The sequence below is a fragment of the Marmota monax genome, unplaced genomic scaffold, assembly GCF_021218885.2.
Source record: "Marmota monax isolate L192 unplaced genomic scaffold, Marmota_monax_Labrador192_F-V1.1 WCK01_AAM20220418_F8-fsc00103, whole genome shotgun sequence".
Lineage (NCBI taxonomy): Eukaryota > Metazoa > Chordata > Mammalia > Rodentia > Sciuridae > Marmota > Marmota monax.
In genome coordinates, this window is record NW_026694286.1 from 6,323,668 (window position 1) to 6,338,704 (window position 15,037).

Genomic DNA, 15,037 nt, shown 5'->3' on the forward strand with positions numbered 1-15,037 from the left:
GGAGCTTTGGCCTTGGGACTCCCCCACTGAGCCAGACGGGACTTCTAAAGAACAACCTCAGCTTTTGGCTCCATTTCAGAGTTCATGTTCTCCCTCTCCACAGGGACCAGAAGCAGGGTCCAGAGTGAGGTCAAGTGTCAGGGGTTATGGAAACGAATACTGAGGGACCCTGGTGAGGGTCCTATACAGTGCTGTGAGAGGCACTGGGCTGAGCATTTCTCTGTGCCTGTAGCCAACTAATGTGGCCCAAATTGGGAGAACTCAGGACCAAGGCATAAATGTTCTTTTTCCCCTGAAGCACAGGGATAGCTCATGTGGCTTAATTATACCATTCAAAAGCAAGTGAGCTGACAGAGGAAACTGCAGAAGACAAGCCTGTACCTGGTGATCAAGTGTAATCAGTTTCCAATGTAGGAAGATTTCAGGCATTTACCCAGGTGCTTGGAGGAGGGGACGTAGCAATTTATGGTCTTTCTTCTACTTCCCCTTATTTTTCTGATTCAGAAACCAGTCATCACAAAATCTATGGGGATGGGCAGCTTGCTTAGGAGGGATAGAATGGGAGAGCAGGAATTCATTTTGAAAATTATAGTCATGACTGAGACAGGGCAACTTCTGAGACTTCCAGGCAGCAGTGAAGCCGAAAATCCCTTCTGAGCTTCTACCCTGCGCTGCCTAAAGCCAGCATCCAGTGCGCCCCTACTGTATCTGAGTATGCTAAAAAGATGGTTCATAGTAGTCACTGAAATTAATTGCACAAAGTGTGAATGTCACTTATACAGCGAGGGATGAAATTTCTTAGATTTCTAGGAACAATACTTTGTCCCTGTGAGTCACAAAAACAGGAGAAATGATAGAACCAATTCGTGGTCAGTTTTTCAGCCTGATTATCTGACAACATGGCCTTTTAGTATTTTGAAATTCAAGTTAATTCTTATAAGTAGTCTGAAAATGAAAGTATCCAATCCCGAAATAATAAATACTGGAATGTGAATCAGAAATATCACTTTTCCTAGGACAAGTAATAGTTTTTCCAGTTTGAGTTTTTTCAAAAAGAAAATTTCTGTCTGTGGACATGCCCTTTTCTATGGAGAGAGAAAGCTTGTTAAAAGAGATGATAGGATGGTCATTAGATACTTGTTATTTACAAGATAAGAGAAAGTACTTTAATCTAGCTCATGTCATTATACTTGATATAAAAGCAAACCAAGTTCTAAATTCATAGAATTCTAGGTTGACAAAGCTAGAAAGTGACCTTAGATTGCCCCATTTTTTTTAAACAGAAGGGAACTATATGGACAGTGTCTCAGGGCTAGTCAACAGGACACTAAGATCCCAGTCAGTGTGCAGCACTCAGACCCCTGACTCCTCAAAAAGCAAATGCAATCGAGAACCACTGGATCTGTGTTTCTCATTCACCTGCACCTTTGATTGACAGAAGAGGTAGGATTCACAGCATGGAAAAAATAGTATTGTTCTGCTGGTGATTCTTTATATAACAGCTTTATTGAGATATAACTCACATACTATAAAACTTCCACTGTTAAAGTTCACTGGTTTTCAGTATATTCACAACTATACAATTTATAATATTTTCATCACCACCAAAAGAAACTCCACACGTTAGCAGTCACCCCCACTTCCAGTCCCTGGTAAGCATGAAGCTACTTTCAGTCCTTATACATTTTCCTATTTTAGACATTTTATGTAAATGGAATCATACAATACATCATCCTTTGTGTCTGATTTTTTTAACTCACCATGATTTCTTTTTTTTTTCTTCTGAATTCTTTTTATTTTTTCCCGAGTCTTCATACGTGTACTTTGGATAATGATGTCCATCACATTCCACCATCCATGCTAATCCCCTGCCCCCCCCTTTCCTCCCCGACCCCGCACCCTCTGCCCTGTCTAGAATTCATCTAATCCTCTCATGCTCCTCCCTCCCTACCCAACTATGAGTCAGCCTCCTTATATCAGAGAAAACTTTTGGCATTTGTTTTTTGGGGATTGGCTAACTTCACTTAGCAATATCTTCTCTAGCACCATCCATTTACCTGTAAATGCCATGATTTTATTCTCTTTTAATGCTGAGTAATATTCCATTGTGTATATATGCCACATTTTTTTATCTATTCATCCACTGAAGGGCATCTAGTTTGGCTCCACAGTTGAGCTATTGTGAATTGTGCTGCTGTAAACATTGATGTGGCTGTGTCCTTGTAGTATGTTGTTTTTAAGTCTGAAGAGAGGGATAGCTGGGTCAAATGGTGGATCCATTCCCAGATTTCCAAGGAATCTCCATACTGCTTTCCATATTGGCTGCACCAATTTGCAGTCCCACCAGCAATGTATGAGTGTACGTTTATCGCCACATCCTCGCCAACACCTATTTTTGTTTGTCTTCATAATAGCTGCCATTCTGACTGGAGTGAGATGATATATTAGAGTAGTTTTGATTTGCATTTCTCTGATTGTTAGAGATGATGAGCATTTTTTCATATATTTGTTGACTGATTGTATATCATCTTCTGAGAAGTGCCTGTTCAGGTCCTTGGCCCATTTGTTGATTTGAGTTATTTGTTTTTTCAGTGCTTAGCTTTTTGAGTTCTTTATATACTCTAGAGATTAGTGCTCTGTCTGATGTGTGAGGAGTATGTTGTAGCAGGTATTATTATCCCAAATAAACATCGATTGTGTGGTTAAACTACCTTTTATCTACTGTCTATTGATGGGCACTTGTGTCATGTACCCTTTTCAGTTATTATGAATAACATACTATTATTTGTTTACAAGTTTTTGTGCACACACAAGTCTTCAGTTCTCTTGGTGTGTTGTTTGTAGTGGAATGGCTGGACCAAGTGATAACTCTGTGTTTAACCTTCCAGGAACTGCCAGTCTTTTCGCTAAAGTAGCTGCATCATTTCACCTTCCCACCAGCAGCATATGTGGGTCTAATTTCTGCACATCCTCACTAACACTTGTCATGTCACTGTTGTTTTGTCTTCGCCTTTCTAGTGAGTGTTACTGTTAATGACTTTTGATCTTGTGGCACCTTCAATATATTGAAATGATCTGTTTTGTCTTCACCTCTAGTTTGTAAGCTCCCAGAAAACTGAGATGGTATCTTAGAATGCCCAGTTTCAACCCTTAAATGTCTGAGTTGAACCCATTGTTGCTACATCCGCAATTTGCTATCATTTCTATATGCAGCCAGAATTTCCCTCTCAACTCATGTCAAGTTCTGTGCCAGAGACTGGTATATTACACAGGGATAAACTGTGTCCCCTGTCCTAAAATTAATAGGTTGGACTATTTGAGTATTTAGAGAACAAAATGAGGGTGACAAAAAAGAAATTTCAGTGACAAATTCAGGAGGCATGTAAATTGTGGAAATTGTAGTTAATTAGGCAGAACCAAAACTCAAAAGTATAGTTCCTTGGTTGTGGCTATTATGGTGGGTAAGAAACAGTAGTGCTGAATCTCACAGGTTGTAAAAGCTTGTCCCTTAGAGAAGGAAGAAAAGAGCCTTGCAGTTGCCAGGCACTTGACCCAGGACTGGCAGATCGAGGCATCTGAAAGCCTCCTGTCCCTTTGCTTGGTTCACATGCCACACCCAGGCTTGGTTCCCTCAGTACAGTGTACACACACACACACACACACACACAGTTTAGAAGGCTCTCCTCTGCCATACTGACCACACCTAGGCCAGGAACTCTTTTAGGACTTACTCAGGCAAGCTATATAATCCAGGAAAGCTGTGCTCAAGATAAATGAATTCAATGATCCAAGATGGCAGAATAGAGATTGTCTTCACTCACTTCCACCTCCTCCAAGAAGTACCAAAGTGACAAGTACATAGCTGCAAATTGAGATGAGTAACTATAGAAGAAGTCCAGAAAAGAGCAAGAAAGAAAGTGGAAACATGGAAGACTCAGAAACCTGGAACAATAGCATAGAAAGACAAAAAAAAATATCTCTAGCATCTACCACCCCGACTCAACACCTGGTATGGGGGCTACCCATTTGTAGGGGGAAGGGTAAAACAGAACCCCAGAAAACTATTAGCATGGATGCTGGCAATCCTAACTACTGGAAAATTCCATAGTCCTTACAGGCTAGTAGCCCATTAAGTAACCTAAAACCTGTACAGTAGCCCTGCTCTGGCAAGGAATCTCACATCATCTCCCAGTAAACACCCGTGGTGCTATTGCTAGAAGACATCATGAGAACTGAGCTATTATCTGAGTTTGTACCATTATAGGGGTCAGAAGCCCCTTCATATTTCCATCTCTAGGATTCCACAGACATTATGCCATACAGGCTTAGAGGATAGCTGCCCAGCAGAGTGACACAACCTAAGCCTGCTGAGTGTCCTGCACTGTAAGGGACAGGCATTACAACACAGAGGGGAATGGAGGGCAACACCCAGAAGAACCAGGAGATTAGGGTACTTGCCCTCTGAGACCAAAGGGTTGGCCAGCCACATGTAAATTTCCACCATTGCATCCTGGAAGCAGGTACCCATGTGGTTCCCACCACCCTCTCCCCTGAGCTGCACTCAGACTCCCATTACTCACAAAGCAGGGAGAGAATGCTGAGTTTCTGCTACTGCTCATCCCTCTGGCATGCTGAGGGGGCCTTGAGTAACTCTGTGGCTCCAGGTGTTGCTCCACCCCAGGACATTCACTACAGCTAGAGGAGATGGGTGGGAGAAAATCCCTAGCTCCAGCCATCTCTATACATCAGCATGTATAAGATCAAAGAGGGCTAAGGAGAACCTGCCTCCTGCCACAGTCTTGCTCCTGAGCATACATGGCCAGTGTTCCCACCAACCCACACACCACACACTGCTGTGAGGACTGGGTGTGAGCACCAGAGGGGTGCTACTGCTTCCACTATTGCCTCTCCCTGTGCAGCCTCTGAACTCTCTACTGACTGGTTAAAGAACAAGTACTTCAGGTCCCTCAACCACTATGAGTGCTGCCAGTGCCAGGGGCCCTTGCTAAAAGCAGAAATGAAACTCACAGTGCCCAAGTAAATTCCCATGGCTTGCTAAGTACCACCATTGCCATTTAGAAATAGCCACACAGTGAGCACCCCACACCCATTGCTGTCAGCACCACACTCTTGTGTGGCCTACAGAGACAGTGAATCTCTCTGACTCTGCCACAGTATGCACTATGCCCAGAGTCATTAATCACAGCCAGAGAAGCTATAGAAAGGCTACACAGTGGTGACCAACATTGCATAACAAATGAAAATCCATCTTCAAGAGCACTAAGATAACCATTTCAAAAATGGTATAGATCCCTGATCCACTGGCAAATCTCAATGTAGCAGCATTAGAAATGGGGTGGGGGAATTAATAATGTTTCTAAAAGATAATAACTTTACAGGTCCCAAAGAAATCAAAATGGATAAAATGCCTGATAAAGAATTTAAAAGAATGATCAGAAAAACCTGAGTAAGATCCAAGAGAATACACATAAATAGTCAAATGAAATTAGGAAAACAATGGAGAACATGAATGAGAAATTCAGTGAGAGATTTTCAAAAATAATCAAACAAATCTTGCAAATAAAAAGCTCAATAACTCAAAAAAACAAAAGTCTCAACAATGTACTAGATCAAGTGGAAGGGTGAAGAGAGCATTTCAGAACAATGGGACACCATTAACAAACAGGAATACCTGAAGACAAGGAGAATAAAGTTAATGGAATAGAAAACCTCTTCAATGAAATAATAGTTACTTCTTTACTCATAGCAAAAAAAAAATAGACGTCCATGTATAGGAACCCTATAAAACCTCCAAAGAGACATGACCCAAAAAGTTCTTCACCAGAGCACATTATAAAACCTGCAAGAGAAAATGACCCAGTCTCGTTTAAAGGTATCCCCATAGACTAACACATTTCTCAGTAAAAATGGTTCAGGCTCGTGGGAAATAAACTGATGTATTCTGAGGCCTGAAGCAAAAGCTGCTAACCAAGAACACCACAATCAGCAAAGCTATACTTCAGCAATGAAGAAGAAGTAAGGCTTTCCAAGAGAAGCAAAAGAGAAATCCATAACCACCAGAATAGGCTTACAAAAGATGCTTAAGAGACTCCTACACCCCAAAGTGAAAGACGGATGTCTACCATCATGAAAGCAGGTGAAAGCTTACATCTATCACAAGGACAGCTACACAAGAGGCAACCAGAAAAGAAACAGACACCATTGATACAGTAAGCCAACACTCAATAGAGATGAACAAGAGAAGAAGGAAGAATTTCAAAACAATAGAACAAAATAAAAGTGACAGGAATTATTTCTCACCTATCAATTACAGCCTTGAATATAATCAGAATATACTCTCCAGTTAATAGATACAGACTAGCTAAATGGATTAAAAAAAAAAAAAAACTTCCTTCTAGAAACTCACTTCACCAGTAAAGACACACATAGACTGAGATTAAAAGGAGGTTGCTATTTCAAACAAATGGAAACCTAAAGCAAACCAGAGTGCCTATACTTAAAATACACCTGATAACAAAAACTGTAAGAGGAGACAGAGAAGGTCACTATATAAATTGTCAAGGGATCAATTCAAGAAGAATTGAATCAAAAATTTACATAAACTTAATGTCAGAGCAAAACAAATGCTATTAGACATAAAGGGAGAGATGGGCTCTAGTATAATAAAAGTGAGGGAGACTTCAACTCTACACTGTAACCAATGGACACATCATCCAGGGGAGAAAATACCACAAAGGATCATCAGAGTTAAACTATACTCACAGATAAAATAGACCTAACAGATGTTTACAGGACATTCTATCCAACATTTACAAAACACACAAGTTTGTGTGTGTATGTGTATGTTTCTTTTTTTTTTTTAATTTGGTGGGGGTGATTACTAGGTACTTACCCCAGGGGCAGTTTACAACTGAGCTATATCTCCATCCCTCTTTATTTATTCATTTATTCATTTACTTTGAGACAAGTTTTCAATAAGTTGCTAAAGGCCTCAACTGACTTGCTGAGGCTGGCCTTGAACATGTGATCCTCCTGCCTCAGCCTCCCAAGCTGCTAAGATTATACACACCATGCCTAAGCAAAATACATATTCTTTTCACCAATGCTTGGAACTGTCTCCAGAATAGAACTATCTGTTAGACCACAAAACAAGTCTTAATGAATTAAAAAATTTTGAAATCATATCTATTTTACAGCAATGAAATAAAACTAGAAATAAACAACATAATAAATTTTATAAATTATTCAAATGAATTAATACAACATACTTTTCAGAGAATCTCTGAAGAGATTCAAAGGGAAATTTTTAAATATTTCAAAGACAATGAAAATGGAAACACAATATGCCAAGCTATGGGCTACAGAAAAAGCAGCATTAAGAAGGATATTTCTAGCAATAAGTGCCTACCCATAAAAAGGAAAAAGTTTCAAATAAACAGCATAATAATAAATATCAAGGATATTTAGAATCAACCAATCCAAAAATTTAGTAGAAGAAAATAAATAAAAAAGATCAGATCAGAAATAAACAAAAAGACTGAAGAAATAATACAAAAGGTCAGAGTTGTTCTTTGAAAACAGACCTAGACTCAGTGAGAAAAACAGGCAGAACTGAATAAAATTAGAAATAAAAATGGAGACATTTCAGCAGAAATTACAAAAATATAAAAGATCATTAGGAATTATGACGGAAAATGGACAGATTTCTGGATACAGATTATCTTCAAAAACTGAACCATGAGGATATTTAAAAAAACTGAATAAACAAATAATCATTAGTGGGATTGAAATCAGTAATACAAAGTCTACCAACATCGAAATCCCAGGACAAGATTGCTTCACTTCTGAATTTTACCACTTTTGAAGAACTACTACCAATTCACTCAAACTATTCCTAAGCATTGAAAGGTGAAGGAACCCTTCCTAACTCATTCTATGAGGCCAACACTGTCCTATTTCCAAAACCAGACAAGGACAGAAAAACAAAACTATAGACCAGTTTCCTAGATGAACACTGGTGAGAATATTCTCAACAGAATACTAGCAAATAAAATTCAATAGCACATAAAAAGAACATTCATCATGATCAAGTCAGTTTCCTTCCAGAAATACAAGGATGGTTCAACACATGCAAATAAATAAATGTAATACATCCCAGCAACAGAATGAAGGATTTCAAATATGTAGTTATCTCAAAAGATGCAGAAAAAACATTTGATAAAATTCAGCATCCACTCATGATAAGAAAACCTTCCAACAAATTAGGTGTAGAAGGAATATAACTCAACAATAAAGGCTGTATATGGTAAACCCATACCCAACATCATATTGAAAGGGGAAAAGCTGAAAACATTTCCTCTAAGATCAGGAACAAGACAAGGCTATCAATTCTCACTGTTCTTATTTAATATAATATTAGAAGTCGTATCCAGAATAAAAGGCAAAGGAAGCATGGAAATGGAATGCGAGGAAGTCAAACTATCCTTGCTTACAGATGATAAGATTCTATTTACAGAAAGACCAAAAGTTCAACAAAAAACAGTTAAAGGTGATTTTTTAAAAGTCAGCGAAGTAGCAGAATGCAAAATCAACATACAAAAGCAGTAGCTTTTCTACTCACCAATAACCAGTTTGTTGAAAATGAAATCATGAAAGTATTCCCATTCATAACAGCTACAAAAAATAAAAAATATAAAAATACCTATGAATAAACTTAACCATGGAAGTGAAAGACCTCTACAATGAAAATCACAAAACACTGGTGAAAGAAATTAAAGACATGAAATAGGTCAAAGGGTCTCCAATATTCATGGGTAGGAAGAATTAATATTGTTAAAATTCCCATGTTATCCAAAACAATCTACAGATTCAGTGCAATTCCCTCAAAAGATCATTATATTTTTCATAGAACCAGACAAAACAATTGTGATAGACAAATGAAGCACAGAGACCCTGAATATCCACAGCGGTTTTGAACAAAAATAACAAGATTGGAGACACCAAAACACCTGATTTCAAGACATAGTACAGAGCCACAAAACAGCATGGTATTGACATAGAAACAGAGACCACTGAAACACAGTAAATATGCCAGAAATAAACCTACCGTCTCCAGCCAACTGGTTTCTCAACAAAGGCACCAATAACATACACTGGAGAAAGGACAGCCTCTTTAATAAATGATGTTGGGAAATGATACCAACGTTTAGAAAACAGTCTTGATCCCTATCTCTCACCCTGTACAAAAATCAACTCAAGATGGATCAAAGACCTCAGTGGAAGACCTGAAACTCTGCAACTACTAGAAGACAACATAGGAGAAACCTTCAGAACATTAGAAACGGCAATGATTTCCTGGATCAGAAAGCACGGGAAATAAAAGCAAAAGTTGACAAATGTGATTTTGTCAAACTAAAAATCACAGCAAAAGAAATAATTTACAGAATGAGAAATAATATTTGCCAACTATTGATCTGACAGAGGACTTGTTGTGGTTTAGATGTGAGGTGTCCCCCAAAAGCTCATGTGTGAGACAATATAAGAGGGTTTAGAGGGGAAGAGCCTTAACCTAATAAGTACATTAGTTTGCTGTGGACTGGAGGAGAAGGGTAGTTGGGGGTGTGCTTTTGGGATATGTATTTTGTCCTTTTTGAGAAGAGCTCTCATTCTCTGCTTCCTGGTGGCCATGTCCTGAGCTGTTTTCCTCCACCACACCCTTCCACCATCATGTTCTGCCTTGCCCTGGGCTCAGAGCAGTGGAGTCAGCTGTCTGTGTACTGAGACCACTGAAATCATGAGCCCCAGATAAACTTTTCCTCCTCTGATTGTTCTTGTCAGGTCTTTTGGGGATGACAGGAAAATAGCTGACTAAAACAGGGCTAATATCTAAAATAACAAGAAAACTTTAAAAACTTAATCAAAAACAGTTACCCCATTAAAATGGACAGATGATCTGAAGAGTTACTTCTCTAAAGAATGACCAATAAGTATATGAAAATATATATCAATGGCCATCAGGGAAATACAAATCAAAACTACAATGAGAGACAGTCTCACCCCAGTTAGAATAGCCATTATCAAAAATAATAAAATTTTAAAAGCTGGCAAGAATGTATAGAAAAAGAACTCTGGTACACGGTTGATGGGAATATAAATTAATATAGCCATTATGGACAATATGGGCATTCCTCAGAAAACTAAAAACAAATCTACCATATGGTCCAGCTATCCCACTTCTCAGTATATATCCAAAGGAAATTAAATTGACAAAGAAACTTATACCTGAACTCCTGTTTATTGTGGTACTATCCACAATAGCCAAGATACAGATTTAGTCTAGATCCTCATCAACTGATGAATGGACAAAGAAAATGTGGTATGTATACACTATAGCATATTATTCAGCATAAAGAATGGATTCTTGTCAGTAGATAAAACAATAAACCCACCTTCTACAGAATACTGGACAAAACTATAGGACCTTATGTTACAGGTACCAAGCCAGGTACTGACAGATATGTACCACCTGTTCTCATATATGGAAGCTAAAAAATGTCAACATGAAAGTAGACTAGAGATTACTAGAGATTGGGAAGGATAGGAGAAGGGTAGGGGATATTGAGATTGGATTTGTGCATTGCACACTATATACCTGTAATGGAAAGAACATACTGAACCACATGAATATGTACAAGATGTGTTAATTATTTTATTTATTCATTTAAGATATATGTGAAATGATAGTAGAGTGTATTTTGACATATTATACATACATGGAGTATGACTTATTCTAATTAGAATCCCATTCTTGGGGTTATACATGACATGGAGTTACATAGCTTGTATATTTGCATATGAACATAGGAAAGTTACCTCTGCTGCAATCTACTGTCTTTCCTATTCCCATCCCCCCTCCCTTCATTCCCTTTTGTCTGATCCTTTAAACTTCTATTCTCCCCCCTGCCACCCCTTATTGTGTGTTAGCAACTAACATTCAGCCTTTGATTTTGGGGGGATTGGCTTATTTCACTTTGCATGATAGTCTTCAGTTTTAACCATTTACCCACAAATGCTATAATTTCATTCTTCTTTTTGGCTGAGTAATATTCCATTGTGTATATATACCACATTTTCTTTATCCATTCACCTGTTGAAGGGTACTTAGGTTGGTTCCAGAGCTTAGCTATTAATGAATTCAGCTGCTATAAACATTGATATGGCTGCATCACTGTAGTATGCTGATTTTAAGTCCTTTGGGTATATACCAAGGAGTGGGATAACTAGGTCAAATGGTGGTTCCATTCCAAGTTTTCTGAGGAATCTCCATACTGCTTTCCAGAGTGGTTGCACCAATTTGCAGTCCCACCGGCAGTGTATGAGTATACCTTTCCCCCCACATCCTTGCCAATATATGTTGTTACTTGTGTTCTTGATAATTGCCGTTCTGACTAGAATGAGATGGAATCTCGGTGTAGTTTTAATTTACTTTCTCTAATTTCTAGGAATGTTGAACACTTTTTTCATATATTTCTTCTTCTGTGAACTGCCTGTTCAGTTCAGCCCATTTAACTATTGATTTATTTGTTTGGGGGGGTGTAAAGTTTTTTGAGTTCTTTATATATCCTGGAGATTAATGCTCTATCTTGGGTGCAGGTGGTATTTTGTCCCATTCTGTAGGCTCTCTCTTCACAATCTTGATTGTTTCCTTTGCTGTGAAGAAGCTTTTTAGTTTGATACTATCCCACTTATTGATTCTTGATTTTACTTCTTGTGCTTTAGGAGTCTTGTTTGAGTAAGTCTGTTCCTAAGCCAACAAGATGAGCGAGTTGGGCCTACATTTTCCTACTACTAGGTCTAATGCCTAGGTCCTTGATCCACTTTGAGTTGAGTTTTATGAGAGATAGGGGTTAAATTCAATATCTGTTAATTTTTAAAACAAAAAAAATGATACTGTGCTTCCAGAGAATTTCAGACATTCCCCTTGTATATATGAATTCCTCCTTTTCCTCTACCTGGATTTCCTGCTTTATTCCAATTAGAATGGCATGTAATTTATCATCCAAACTGGGACACTTGAGACTGTAAGAAGATGCTAGTAGTAATCATACCAGGACAAGAGGGAGACGACAGGACTATTTGGAGCAAACCAAGGCGTTCCCTTCTTCTCCAGGGAATATGCTGTCCACCCTATCCCACTATCCTCCCCAAGAAGGCCTACATTGTGCCCTCAGTGCACCTGTGGTCACTGGGTTACCTGCCTCATCCTTACTGCATTGTGGGCTTCCCAAGAGCAGAGGCTAGGTCAAGGAACATGGTATTGCAGAGGTGGTTAGTAAATTCTCATGACATTGAGGAAATCCTGATAATTGATCTCTAAACTGGGCCATGACCTAAGCTTCATTTTGAGGTTTGCAAGAGCCAGTGGTTGTATGCAGTGGGGAGATTCACTATGGTGTATTCATATATGCCCATCCACAAGAACTTAATTGAAAAATAAATACAAATAACTATGGGTAAATGGCAGAAAGACCAAGGGAACAGGAGGTAGGGAAAGGGAAGGGGAAGGAGAGGAACTAGAATCCTAATTAGAATAAGATATATTCCACACTTGTATAATTATATCAAAATTGATTCAACTGCATGTATAAATCAAAACAACCAATAAAATAAAATTGAAAAAATGAGCCAGCAGTTGAAGCCTTTCTTCAAGCCTCATGGTCTCTTCTTCTACCTCTTGATTTTCCTTTACAAAGCTCAGGATTTTGATGTGAAGGTAGACATATGTGAGTGCAAATATGCAATCATCCCTTTGTATTCAGGGGACATTTGTTGTAAGACCTCCTCTGGATACCAAAACGCTCAGATGTTCAAGTCATATGTAAAATCCCGTAGCATCTGCATATAACCAAAGTACACCCTCCCATATTCTTTGAACCATCTCCGGATTCCTTTCACTACCCCATACAATATAAATGCTATATAAATAGTTATTCTATTAACTTGTTTAGGGAATAATGACAAGAAAAAGCTTACAGGCTCAGTATACAATTATTTTTCAAATATATTTGATCTGAGGTTGGTTGAATCCAAGCATGTGGAACCCATGGACAGGAACAGCTGACTGCATGCATCTTTCAGTAGTCCTGGACTTTCCAGAATTCTGATGAGGATAGATATCAGAATAATATAAGGCTATATATTATATATATTTAATAAGGCTTTGCCAGGGGAGCAGCTACAAACAGTTAATGTATTTATGGTTCAGAACCATGACCCTCTGATTCTAATTCAAATCCTTATCAGTTTGATTTCTCCCAATTTCCTTGATAGAAGCAGGGCTTAGGCATTACAGAGCTGACATTGTCCCCCTTCTGTTTTCCAGGATCAGTATAAGTTCTGCTACGAGGTGGCCCTGGAATACTTGAATTCTGGCTGATGGCGGAAACAGCTCTGCAGACAAACCCGTTCCTACCACAAAACCAAGATGTTCATGGTGTTTGTGTAGATGAGATGAAGACTTCTCAATATGCTTATTTTGCTTTGCATAATTGGCTCTTTTTAAGAGCCCAAGAAAGTGTTTATGAAACTGCTTGCACTGCCCAATTCCCAGTAATGCTGCTGCCTGACAGAAACACACAGCCTACAGTCTTCAGATACTGTACACCTCGTCACCGGCTTGTTAGAGCGGTGTAGACATCCGGTCGATTGAAGAGCACAATTATATTCTTATGAAGGAATTTGTACCTTTGGGGTATATTTTTTGTGGCCCGTGATCCTCTGTCATTGTATGTTTTTGTTCTGTGGAGAATGCTCCTTGGCATTATGATAATATATTATTTTAGTTAATATTTGTATTTTAACATGTCACATAATACAAGCTTATGTAGCTTTCCAGGACTAACAGATCAATGTGTAATGAACAAAGAGATGTTCTATGAGTTGTTGTTTCTATCAGATTTGTATCGTTTCCAAGGGAAAAGCTTGGGGAGGACTCACTTCAAAAATGCAACATGGTCAGATTCACAGATCCAAAGCTTTTCCATTTGTTTATATTGTAAATATTTTTGATTTCATCAAATTATTTATTCATTAAAAGAAATTTTTGTGAAGCACAGTGGGTGACAATCATTTTTATTAAGCCTTGGAAATGACTTACTGTATGATGTTACCTTATGTGAATTCTCAACTCAATAAATGATGACCCGTAACCAGGCGTGGTGTATTCCTGGTGTCCCAGTGCACGGGCAGTGGAGGCCACACCAGTCACACAGGACCACTAGGGGAGTAATTGCACCTGGGACCTTGTCTTAGTCCACTTTGTGCTTCTATAACAAAATACCACAGACTGGGTGATGCATAAAGTAACTTATTTCTCAAATTGCTAGAGGCTGGGAGGTCCAAGACTGAGGGGCAGCACGTGGTGAGGTCATCATGCTGCATTATAAAATGGTTGAAGAGCAGGTGAGCATACAAGAGACAGGGCAGGAGCAAGAGAAAGCTGAGGACACTTTCATAAAAGGCCATACAACAACTTACCCACTCCCTCAATCATGGCTTTAGTCCAATAGAGGTATTTTTTAAAGGTTCTGCCTCCTGACACCATCATAGTGGTGATTGTAAATGTCAGTATGAATTTTTTAGGGGATATCCAAATTATTGTAGTCCTATTTGACTAGTGCAGGTAGGATTAGGGTTTTAGAGAAGGAACTTTTGTCAATAAAAGCTCTAAGTCCATCATGGTAGCCTACCCAGTGCTCAGGAAACATGCTGTGGGGCTCACTGTGGGGCATGGATTCTGACCTAGCTGGGCAGGCTGAACAAAGTGCCAGGGCAGGGACTTTTGGGCTGGGCGGACCACTTTTTCCGCTTCACCTCACTCAATGGAGGATGATATATCCTTTTCACACCTTATTCAAATCTTAAAATATGCAGAACAATTTTTAAAGGGTTATAAGATCAGATGTTTCAGAAGGAAACATCATGGCCAAGGAACCTACTCAATGCTACCTGAGGACTT

The 15,037-nt window shown here is 38.8% G+C and overlaps 1 protein-coding gene across 7 annotated transcripts in view; it reads left to right on the plus strand.

Moving 5' to 3' along the window:
• Window positions 1-14,134, plus strand: part of Ptprm (protein tyrosine phosphatase receptor type M) — an 821,378-nt gene extending 807,244 nt beyond the window's left edge. For all 7 annotated transcript variants that reach the window (XM_058586457.1, XM_058586454.1, XM_058586456.1 and 4 more), the window contains one exon: window positions 13,403-14,134. In XM_058586457.1, the coding sequence (XP_058442440.1) occupies window positions 13,403-13,456 (54 nt within the window). In that variant the 3' untranslated portion in view covers window positions 13,457-14,134. The remainder of the gene's footprint in view (window positions 1-13,402) is intronic.
• Window positions 14,135-15,037: the final 903 nt, after the last annotated feature.